A 12,081-nucleotide genomic window follows, 5' to 3' on the forward strand; every position below is an offset into this window, starting at 1 on the left:
ATAGTGCGTTTATTAAATCTAGCACAAGAGCAACAGCCAACAACGTCGTGCTCAGGCCCTAAGCAAGGAATACACAAAGTATGATAATCTTTATGCGGTATCTGTTTCCCACAAGAAATGCAATTATTAACTTTTCTGACATCCGTAAATGACTGAGGCAAGAAAAACTAAAATATTCCCAACGGGTACTTAGCCAACTTTGAACTCGGTCTGAAACTTCTAAATCGAAAAATCTCAGAACGCCAACCGGCACTTGCAATACTGCTTCTGCATCGGACCATGCGGCAAAAAAGACTGAGGATATGACGTCGGTCATGCGCATTTGTACCCTGAACGTCCTGACGTCAGTCAAATGCGCCCTGACCGACGTCAGCCTTATACTTTGATATTCGGGCCGACCAAGGACAGCGGACTACCCAAGTGTAAGGACTGCAGCAATGTGAGATGAAGAACATCAAGGGTTGCAACTGCAGACAGGACTGAAGCATCCATCACTGATCACTGAAAAGCAAACAAAAAAAATGATGATAATATATATAAAAATAAATATAAAAATAATAATAACAGCGGCTCATTTTAACACCAGTCTGGAGAATGAGACCATAAAAAATGACTGATGTAATAAGTTATACTATACTGTAAATTCTGTGACTGTCTTAGTGTCAGTCCCTCTTGAGGACTTGGGGGTCCAAACAAGCGCCTAGATCTTCTGTCAGCACAAATTTGAAAAATCTATGTTCCCATGCCTTGTTTTTCCTAGTACTGCCTTGCTTACTTCAAGCATTTTCTGGATACCTGTTTACCCAATTCATCTTGTGCTTCACTTACCTAATATCCATACCCTCCAAGTTAACCCTTCCTGTGTGCATGTACACCATTTTAGATGAAAACTGACTTGAACCGCACAGACAGAATACATCAACAAGGTGACAGAAGAAGTGAAATCAAAGTGGTTTGTTAGACTGCAGAGTATTGGTACTGTTGGGGTGCGTCTTGAATTTAGCAGTTCCACTCACAGTAACACACATGAATGAAATCAAGTCATATGCATTCTTCAGCATGTGGCTCTGTGGCTTGGAAAGCCTGTTTCAGTCCTCTCTCCCTTTTATTCAATTAGCTGTCTAGAATTAATTGCAAGCCTCTTCCTGATGCCAGTCATACAGCAGTAATACTCATTCTCCCAAAAGACAGGTAAGATGTCCTCTGGCCAATAATCTATACCCGTCAGAAAGACATATGGGACCCAACACTCAAATCAAGCCAAAGGCTCCAACATCACAGAGGGGACCTCTGCAATAACATGAGAATCAATGCTGAAGATATATCCCTAAAAATGAAAGAGGTAGAATGGATATATGCAGTTACTATTCTATTTCTAACTGCACGCTTTGGTAAGTGAGCACCTTTATCAGACACAATGTGAGTAAACTCAAATCAAACAGTATATAAACAAAAAACAAGGGAAACATTTACAATACTTACTGATGATATGCTGTTTTGTTTTAACACAAGAGTGCGTAATGCCTTCAACTTCTTCCCCACCCAAATGGGAATATGCTGTATTTCATTGCCAGCCAGATTCAGGGTCTGCAAATGGATCAGATGTTCTAAACCTTCAATTTTTCTGAAATTAGAAAATAGTTCCTTCAGTTTACATTTTTAACAACAAAAAATATATACAACTGAAAACTCCTTATAATCATTAAATCCATTACCTGATTTTGTTAAAGGATAAGTTGAGATCACGTAACTTTGTTAGTCTCTCCAGCTTCTCGAGCTTCTCAATTACATTATAGCTAAGATTAAGAACTTGAAGTCTTTCACATTTTTCTAGGTTTTCTATAAACTGAAATAAAAAAAAAAAAAATCAGAAAACGAATATAAAAAAACGGCAAAAGACCGAAAACTAAAGAAAAGTCCTTGTAGAAAATAACTCGTATCAATACCTAGAGAACAAGGTTAGAACTTACTAGAAACATTTTTAGGATCCCTGATAATTAATTAAAAGTGAATCAATTTGATCAGCATCCTAACACTTGTTGGAACACATTCTTAGGATCCCAGACAATTCACCAAAACTAAACTTACAGAAAACCATCCTAAATAAAACATTTTTGAGATAACATTTGATTGCTACACAAATCTTTTTTTTTTTTTTGTCAGGGAGGCCACAGCACCTCATAAGCAGGAGGTTCTGTCACTGTACCTCTGGACTTATTATAATTAACTCCAAAAGTCACTGCACCTCAAGGCACAGCAAAACTCCATCTGAAGTGACTCCGAGAAATCTGTAATTTAGCTAACTGTGCGATACTGCACAACTGGCAGAAAAAAAATGCGTGGATACCACTTTCTTAAGCTACTGAAGAGCAAACTCCATCAGCAGTTCTCCTCTGCTACATTTAGCTTCATCATTAATCCCTACCTCTGCATTTAGCTTCATCACTAATCCCCACCTCTGCAAACAGCCACACACTTTCTATCTTTATTTTCCCAAAACAGTTTCCGTGAGTGAAAGCAGTGCTAAACAAAGGCATAAAAACAAATGGTTTGCACACACTATGACATTCTCTCTTTTGTTTGGAAACAGTGTAGATCAAGCAAACTGTGTTATTCTTAAAAGTTGTCAAATTGCAGTCCTTAAAGATAGACATAGGGTTGAAACAACTAGCTTTCAATGTGTAACTCTCATACTACCACCTGTAGAAAGGAGAATCAGTGCAATGTCCACAATATTTCATACATTTCAATGGCACATCAGCACACTGTGTACCCCTCATTTCTGATCAGACCTTCACCAAGAACAAGTACTGCTTTCCTGTTACATTTCCTAGACTGTGCTACACCAAATTATAAATAATTAATATCTCCAGCTATCTATCTATCTATATATATATATATATATATATATATATATATATATATATATATATATATGGATTCCCTTCACAAGCTCGAAGTTTCAAAACTTCGAACTGCAAATGGTCAAGACCATAAGACTGAATCATCATCATCATCTTTCGGCTGTTCCCGTTAGGGGTCGCCACAGCATATCATCTGTTTCCATTTCTTCCTGTCCTCTGCATCATGCTCTTTCACACCAACTGCCTGCATGTCCTCTCTCACCACATCCATAAACCTCATCTTAGGCCTTCCTCTTTTCCTCTTACCTGGCAGCTCCATCCATAGCATCCTTTTCCAATATACCCAGCATCCCTCCTCAGCACATGTCCAAACCAACGCAATCTCGCCTCTCTTGCTTTGTCTCCAAACTGTCCAACCTGAGCTGACCCTCTAATATACTGATTCCTAATCCTGTCCATCCTAGTCACACCCGGTGCAAATCTTAACATCTTTAACTCTGCCAAAACCAGCTGTGACTCCTGCCTTTTCGACAATGCTACAGTCTCCAACCCATATAACATAGCTGGTCTCACTACCCTCTTGTAGACCTTCCCTTTCATTCTTATTGGTACCAGTCTGTCACAAATCACTCCTGACACTCTTTTCCACCCTGCCTGTACTCTCTTCTTCACCTCTCCTCCACACTCACCATTACTCTGAACTGTTGATCCCAAGTACTTAAACTCATCCACCTTTACCAACTCTACTCCCTGCATCCTCACCATTCCTCTACCCTCCCTCTCATTTACACACATATATTCTGTTTAAGCCCTGCTGACCTTCATTCCTCTCCTTTCTAAAGCATATCTCCACCTCTCCAGGGTCTCCTCAACCTGGTCCCTACTCTCACTACATATCACAATGTCATCTGCAAACATCATAGTCCACGGGGCCTCCTGTCTAATCTCATCTGTCAACCTGTCCATCACCACTGCAAATAAGAAAGGAAACCATAACACTGAATGCTGTAATTAAATCAAAAGGTGCTTCAACAAATTATTAGTTTATGGGTGTGCACACTTATGCAACCAGCCCATTGTACGTTTTTTATTTTTTTATATTTTTCCCCTAACAGATTTGTTTGTTTTTCAATTGAATTGTACAGGTTATAGGTCACATTACAGGTGGGAAATGTTTTGCAATGATTTATTGTGGTCTCTTTTTTTTTATATCACAAAACCTGGCATTTTAACAGGGGTGTGTACACTTTTTATATCCACTGTATATACACACACACACACATATATATATATATATATATATAGGTTCATATGATGATTAGGTTCATAGGTAGGAACTAGGCTATTGGCCCTAATGCCTATATAAGCCTAGCCAAAAAGGTACCCTGGCTATCGCCACCCAAGAAAATTATTTTCCTGTGCCCCTGTCGAGCAGAAAGTGATACCCGGGGTGAATTTCCTATTTCCCATCTAAACATCAAGATTCTTCTTGGAGTGCTAATGAGGATCTCTGTTTGACATAGATAGGTAGTCTGTTCCACAGTATGGGAAGTCTCTGGGACAGGAATTTATCCCTCCAGCATATTCTGTTTATTGTGTTGACAAGGTTTAGGTCCCTACAGCACGTAGCTCGGAGGGATTGGGATTCTTTAAGTGGAGCATGTCCAACAGCTCTGGGTTTGACATAGCTTTGTATGTTAGGCAGAGATCGCCTCTGAGTAGGCAATATACAACAGAGTAAAGCTGGAGTTTTTTGAGACTGTCAGCATAGGGCATCTGTTTGAGGCCAGTAATCCTCTTTGTGAGGTATTTCTGTGGCCTTTCCAGTTGTTGTAGATGTCTTGTGACGGACATACCAAAAGGGGCGTTGCACTCTATAATGGGTCTAATGAGTGATGAGTAGAGGGGAACAATGATCTCTTTTTTCTGGATGAGAAACCTTTTGTGATGAGGTGTACCACGTATAAAGATTTCCTGACCACTGTGGCGATGTGATTATCAAAGGACAGACTGCTGTCCATTTGTGTCCCAAGGTCTCTTATCACACTTTCGGTGTTAAGTAGACTACCACCTATGTGGTAGCTCATGGGTACAGACTTTTTACCAAAGGGGATGATAGTGCACTTTTTGACATTGAACTTCAGGCCATGGCTTTGACACCAAGCATCTGTCTTAGTGAGGCCCTTTTGTAGGATGTCCACATCGTTAGGAGTTTCGATTATGGCTCCTAGTTTGCAGTCACCTGCAGACTTCATTAGCCAAAGACCTTCTGTGTTAGCCTGTACTTCTGAGAAGTAGATATCAAACAGGAGAGGACTCAGGACTGAACCCTGTGGTACGCCACTTGTCACTGGTCTGAAGTCGGATTTGGAGTCTGCTACTTTCACAGTGTGGGTTCTGTCCATGAGTCAGTTGGCAACCCATCTTGTGACATAAGGATTTATACCTAGTTCAGTGAGTTTATCTATAATTCCAGGGTGAGGGATGGTGTCGAAAGCCTTGGCGAAATCTAGATAGGCTGTGTGAACCAACTAATCCTCATCTATGGCTTTGGTGACTGCTTCAAAGAAGTCTATCAAGTTTAGGAGACATGATCTGCCTTTTACAAACCCAAACTGGGTGGGGTCCAGAGTTTGGAGATTACCAATATCTTTGTTTATGAGTTCCACGATGATATGTTCCATGGCCTTGTAGACCTGGCTCATCAGGCTAATGGGGTGGTAGTTCCCAGGATCCATCGTGGCTCCCCCTTTGTGAAGTGGGATAACCGTTGCGGTGCGCCATTCAGTGGGCATAAAGCCTGAGGTGAAGCTATGATTGAACATGGTAGTTAGGTGGGGTGCCAGTTCGTTCTGTAGCTCATGTAGAATGCAGCTTGGGATATTGTGATGTCCCACGGATGCGGTGTTCTTGGCTTTGGAGAGTTTTTTTTTTTTACCTGTGCAGTCGTGATTACAGGTACTTTGCATTCTTCCGGTATAGAGACTGGCCCTCTAGGGGGTAAGAGGGGGGTAAAGTTAGCACTGAACCTATCTGCCAGGATATCAGTTGGTTCTGTATATTTAGTGCCACTGTGCTGTAACTCAGAGCAGATCTGAGTGTTGCCATTGAGATTCTTGACATAGCTATAGAATGCTTTGTGGTTGTCTTTAGAGTCAGTGGCAATTTTGTTTTCGTAACTAGCTTTAGGGGATTTTATGAGGAATCTCAGCTTCTTACTGAGGCTGACCACGGAGTTCCTCCAGTCATGGGATTTTACTCTTTTTTGCAACAGTTTCTTTCTTCTGTTGTAGAGTTTGTTTATGGCAGAGGACCAGCAGATTGGCTTCCTTTTTTTGGAGGATAGCATCTTGGTTCTGTTAGGGATAGCACGATCTATGTACTCGTTTAAGTGCTTATAAAGTGCATTTGTGTAGGATTCAGCAGTCATACCTCTACTGTCCATCTGCATGGGTGTCATGAAGTTTGCCACTTCTGTCTTAAGAAGTGTGAAGTTGGCTTTGGAGAAGTTTTTTACGGTGGTTTCCCTAATGGGGGGTGGGGGCAGGATGTGGATGTCTAGTGTGATTAGCTTGTGGTCAGATCTGACCAATGGGGAATTGACCTCTGGTGTGGAACACCAGTCGCCCATGTTGGTAATGACCAGGTCTAGGATACTGGGTTTGAATAAGTTGACCCAGGGCGTTGGAATTTATGAATTCCAGAAAACGTTGAGCAAAAGAGTTGGTACATGAGTAGTTTCCCAGTTAATGGTGGGGTAGTTGAAATCGCCCATTATTAGGGTGTTGGGTTGTACCCTAATAGTTTCCAGTGTGTGTCAAGAAATGAGGAGTGGGAATCCTGGGGCATGGTGGTGGTGGGGGGGGGTCTGTAGCAAGCTACAATTTGGAATGCGGTCTCGCTCAGAGTTAGTTGCACTTGGATAATCTCAGCTGCATTATGCTGTGCAACTAGCCTGGAGGTGTGGATATCCTTAATGAATATGGACACGCCTCCACCTTTAGTGCTTTAGTCCAGGTTAGGTGACCGAAAGGTGTGGTATGAATTATAGCCTGGTAATGCAGGGGTGCTCTCTGGAGCTTTGAACCAGGTCTCTGTCACTGCACAGATGTCGATGTTCTCCATTTTAAGGAGTGCCTTGAGTGAGTGCACTTTGAGGTTTAGACTTCTAGCACTGAGTAGCAGTACCCTCAGACTTTGCTTGCTTGTACCTGTTACAGTAGTGAATTTGTCATTTGAACCTTGCCTAAAAAAGGCACTATAGGGGTGCCGAGAGCCTTAGCCAGTATCCTGAATCCCAAGGGCGACAGGTGCAGGTCATCTCTGGCAAAGCACCGTGGTCCGTCGATCATGTCATTCCAGGCAGACAAATACTGGATCCCCTTAGAATGGCACCAGAAGCTTAGCCAATTGTTGAAGTCAATCATTTTGTCCTTGTACTGCGGTATCATTCGGGGTGATGGCAGGATGCTACTCAGGGCTAGTGTCATACCTGCCTGGGCTACAAGATCGGAGAGCTCCTCCATGTCTCTTTTCATGTAGTCCAGAGAGGTACTTCTCAGGTCATTCACACCAACATGGACAATGACAGAGTCATATTTGTACTTGTTGTGGAGTGACCTGAGTGCGCGCGTTATGTGGCGGATCCTGGCATCCGACAGGCAGCTGACAGTAACTTTCTCCTTGTTTAGCCTGGTGAGTGGAACCTCAGTGTGCCTGACTATAGAGTCACCTATGACTAGAGTGTTGGGTACGTTGTTATGCCTTATGGGCTGTGGTTGAGTGGCACACTGAGTTTGTGGGCTATGTGTCATTTGGGTTATGTTGGGGGGTGGAGTTTGCTTGCGTTTCTGCTTTGGAGGTCCCTGTTGCTTGGGCAAGTTTTTATTGAGAGCCTCCGCGAATATAGGTGTGTGTTTTGTGTTTCTGTGTGTGTGTTTTGGTGTTGTAGGTTTTGAGGGACTATATGGTGAGTGTGGTGTGGTGCAAGTGTTTACCTTCTCCTCCTGACTGTCTAGTCCAGTCTTGGGTGAAGAGAGCTTTGCTTCCAGATTGGCTACACAAGTGCATCTCTCACAGGTTGTAGTGTTGGGTGGTAGGAGGAGAGAGTTGTCTGTGTACATGAGGCAATTGCTGCATTGCCCCAATATGCCCAGATTCATCAGGTAGACAGGAGAAAACACCGGGAGCTGACCCTTAGACATACCTGGATAGGTGCTTATTTATTAAGCACTAAAAACTGCTTTCCTCTAGACAAGTGAGAAAAGTTGAGTGCTTAGTAATTTGTAGCTTATTTAATGCTTACGAGTTCTGAACAAGTGCTGAACTCAAAGAAACAGATTTGCATGCTGAAACTAAAAAACTGGCTAGTTCTACAAAACTAAATTGAGCTAGAAGGCTTCCCTCCAACACAGAAAGGCTTGGGGGCTCAGAAGCTTACAAATAGTCCTGGATACAGCAAATCTGTATGTGGATTAGACTACTTACAGGAAAGGAAGGAAACAAGCTTAGAAATTTTTTTTTCCCTTCCCAGATGCTCTCTTTGTACACAGTAGGGAGTGCCTGAAATCAGAATATGATCTTACTGCACTCAGTTGAGTGAGCAAATGAGATGGGCCAAAATGAGTATCTAAATGCAAATTTACAAGAGGGGAGTGCAATTTCAAAGCCACCAAGATTAACACCAAAACAAGAACGGGGGGTGGAAACTAACTGTAGAGAGACAGAGCCACAATTTTCAGTGAGAAACAAAAATAAATAAAATGCAGTACTACATGAAAAAGTGCAGATAAAAGTGTACTTAAATTCGCTTATACGTCCAGTTGACTGCAGATAGATCTTAGCTGACCAAAGCTCAAGGATATTTTCCTGGAGGTCCTTATAAGCCTAGCCAAGAATTTCACCCATGCTCCCACAAAGTTAGCACCTGTTTTCCCTGTCCAGCAAGGACACAGGTGGCATCCCAGGGGCATATTTTCTGTTTCCCATCCAATCATCCAGGTTCCCCTTAAAGAGGGATAGTGAGGTACTCTACACTAGCACCTCTGTCAGGCGAAGCAATAATTAGCAGAGCAACAACGGAATGAAATTCAATGAATATACTGAGCTCGTACGAATAAGTAATTTGGTGATACACTTCATCAGATGTGGGCCTTTGTGCATCAAACGAAAAAGTAGACTTTAAGACGTTTGTGCGTTTTGTGTTAGTGCTGGTGGTTCTGCAACTGTTGGAATCTGCTAAATAAACGAGTGCTCACTGAAGATTTTATCCGTGGCTTTACTGCTTCGCCTGACACAGGTGCTAGTGTGGATTACTGGTCTTTGTGCTTTGGTACCTGATTGCTTGCTGTTTTTGGGAAATAGTGAGGTACTCTGCCTGACATGGAGAGGGAGTCCATTGCACAGACTGGGGAGTCACTGAGACACAAATCTATCCTGCCAACAAGTTCTATTAATGCCATAGACCAGGTTGAGACCTTGTGTGTGGGGTTGCGTGAGTTGAGTTTGAGTTACGGATATGCAGCATCTCCATCACGGCTGAGTCTGAGACAGCCTTGTATGCCAGACACAGGTCATCTCTGAGCGGTCCTTATGAGACTGAGGAGAGGGACAGGGCTTTTAACCTATCTGCAATAGGATAGGTGTTTGAAACCCTGGATTTTCCTGGTCAGGGACCTCTGTGGTCTCTCCGACTGCTGCATGTGCTTAGCAAGGTACATGCCAAAGGGGGGCATTGTACTCGATAATGGGTCTGATAAGGGAATAGTACAGGAATGTTATGAGCTCCTTGTTCCTGGATGAAATATCCTTACTTATGAAGTGGGCCATATAGAAAGCCTTTCGTACAACAGAGGCAACATGGTGGTCAAAAGTCAGGTTGCTATCAACTTGGGTGCCCAAGTCCCTCAGGACTAACTGTATGCTTAGTACATTCTTATTAATGTGATAATTAGTGGGGACACCATTTTCCCCAAAGGGGATAATGATGCATTTCTTGGCATTCAGTTTGAGGCCATGCTTCTGGCACCAGTCATTAGTTTGGGGAAGGCCCTCTTGGAGGATGTTCACATCACTAGGGGGATTTATGACAGTGCCCAACTTGCAATCATCTGCAAACTTTGTCAGCCACATACTACTGGTTTTGGCTTACGTACACACACACATACATACATATATATATATATATATATATATATATATATATATATATATATATATGTAAGAAGTCATATATTTTCTAAATATGCACAGAAAAGGTTACTTTTTCAGCACACATCTAGTTGAGTGCCAAATACACTAATGAGGTTTTATACCATAAAAAAATAAATATTGGACCTCCTCTGTTATTCTACAGCATCAACCATCCACCTCACTAATCGTATCAGTATTACTAAATGCCTAAATCTTAAACATCTCCAGTCTCCTCTTCTAGCCCTTGATGTTACAAACTTGAATAAAAGCCTCAGTTTTAAGGAACAATGGCCCATTTTAACTCCATTTAATGCAAAAGTACAGAGAATTCACAAATCAGTGACCTCTAACACAAACTCTATGTGCCAGCTCAGCATTTACAACTACAATCCTTATGTCACCTAATGGCTTACTCCTCTTAATCCTACCATGGCAATCCATCGAATAATCAATGTCACAGAGTCTTCAGTATATAGCATCTACTAACAGGGAAACACAACGAGCATACACACTTTGCCATATATGTTCCACTTTAAAGCTGATGGATAAGCATTGCAGGGACAGAAAGGATATGCCAGTCATAAGTAAATGTTGAGATGACACAAGATGAGTATCAGGATCACAGGACATGGAGTCAAAGCAAACAGCACATACAATAGTAGCAATAAGGAAAGAGGGTATGTACTATTTCTGCAGGTTACCAAATGCAGGGTATTATATTATGGAACAGGAGTCTAAAATATAAAGCTGTGCTCCATGCACAGGTCTATAACATAACCATGCAGAACAGTCCATTTTAAAAATCAAAAGCTCTAGTTACCCCATGCAAGCCCAATGGACTCATCTGCATATTTTGACAGGATGCCACCCTACTAAAACTGTACATCCTTAAATTACATCAATTTCTGGATAACCTTTTGACTTGTACCACTCTGATCTCTGCCAACTGCATAAGAGATGCTCAACGTATGTTACTTATGCAAAGACCAGTACAAAAGCAAGCATTAAAATCAAGTGAGGTTGGAGTAATTTTCAGATAACAGCACAATCGGGTCTGTTATAAGACACAAGCTTCTATCAAAACTTTACCCAAGCCACTGTGGAAGTTGGTACCTGCTGATCCTTTGAGGTTAGGCAGCATAAATCGAACAGTAAACTGCAGTCCATTAAAATTAGCTCAGCAAAGGCTTTTCAAGCTGCCCCTCCTAGCACAACAGTATCTTGTTGGTCACTTTAAAGCATGTAACTAGATACCTTATAACACTGAAGAGAATAACCATGCTTCTATTAACAGATATCTGGAGAAGACCCTTCCCCTCCCATTCCAATTCTGAGTAGGCTATGAAATCTGTAGGGATATCAGTCGCTGTTTATGACACGAAGAGGAATAATTAGCTATTATCCTCATCTGTTTCCATATACAATCCCTCACTCATACAAAATTGTGATTTGTAAGCTTTTTGTCAGAATGACCTTTGCTTCTATTTTCTTCTGCCCTGAATCTCTATCTGGGAATGAAGGAAGAGAAAAATCTATAGTCATTCATCCTTTAAAGCCACACCTTAAATATGGTGTATATCTGCAAAAGGAACACATCTATATTCTGGGCGTTCTTCATTCAAAAAGTTGGCATAGCTCTATATATCCCTGAAAATTCCAGTTTCCTTCTGAAGCATCCTAAGGAAGACTCCTACAAAATTCTCCCCATCCATTCTTAAAAGCCTAGAGTTCCACGAATTTAAGCATGCATCATGGTTAGCAAGACTGTTTACACACTTCACACTTTGGGTCTTTAAGTACTCTACTATCTAACTGTTCCAGTGTACCCCAATAGACCAGACTTTCAAATATCTCAGACTCTGAAGTCCAACAATTGGTGGAGTATACTGGTGATGAATCAGGCCAGAGTACAAGTGAGTCTATTACTGAAGGTATTCAACAGATTACTGCTACAGATGAAACTAAGGGAAAATGGAAGAGGGTACAGTAGTGCTACTCCACAAAAGAGGCATGAAGTCTACAGATG

General features: G+C 41.7%; 1 protein-coding gene across 1 annotated transcript in view; it reads right to left on the bottom strand.

Moving 5' to 3' along the window:
* The window catches only part of CNTRL (centriolin), a 4,034,091-nt gene that overhangs the window by 3,450,514 nt on the left and 571,496 nt on the right, over positions 1-12,081 (bottom strand). The window contains 2 exon segments of the mRNA XM_044058259.1: positions 1,483-1,624; positions 1,716-1,846. Of these exon segments, the coding sequence (XP_043914194.1) occupies positions 1,483-1,624; positions 1,716-1,846 (273 nt within the window).

The sequence above is a fragment of the Protopterus annectens genome, chromosome 16.part0, assembly GCF_019279795.1.
Source record: "Protopterus annectens isolate FY-2018-M chromosome 16.part0, PAN1.0, whole genome shotgun sequence".
Taxonomy (NCBI): Eukaryota; Metazoa; Chordata; order Ceratodontiformes; family Protopteridae; genus Protopterus; species Protopterus annectens.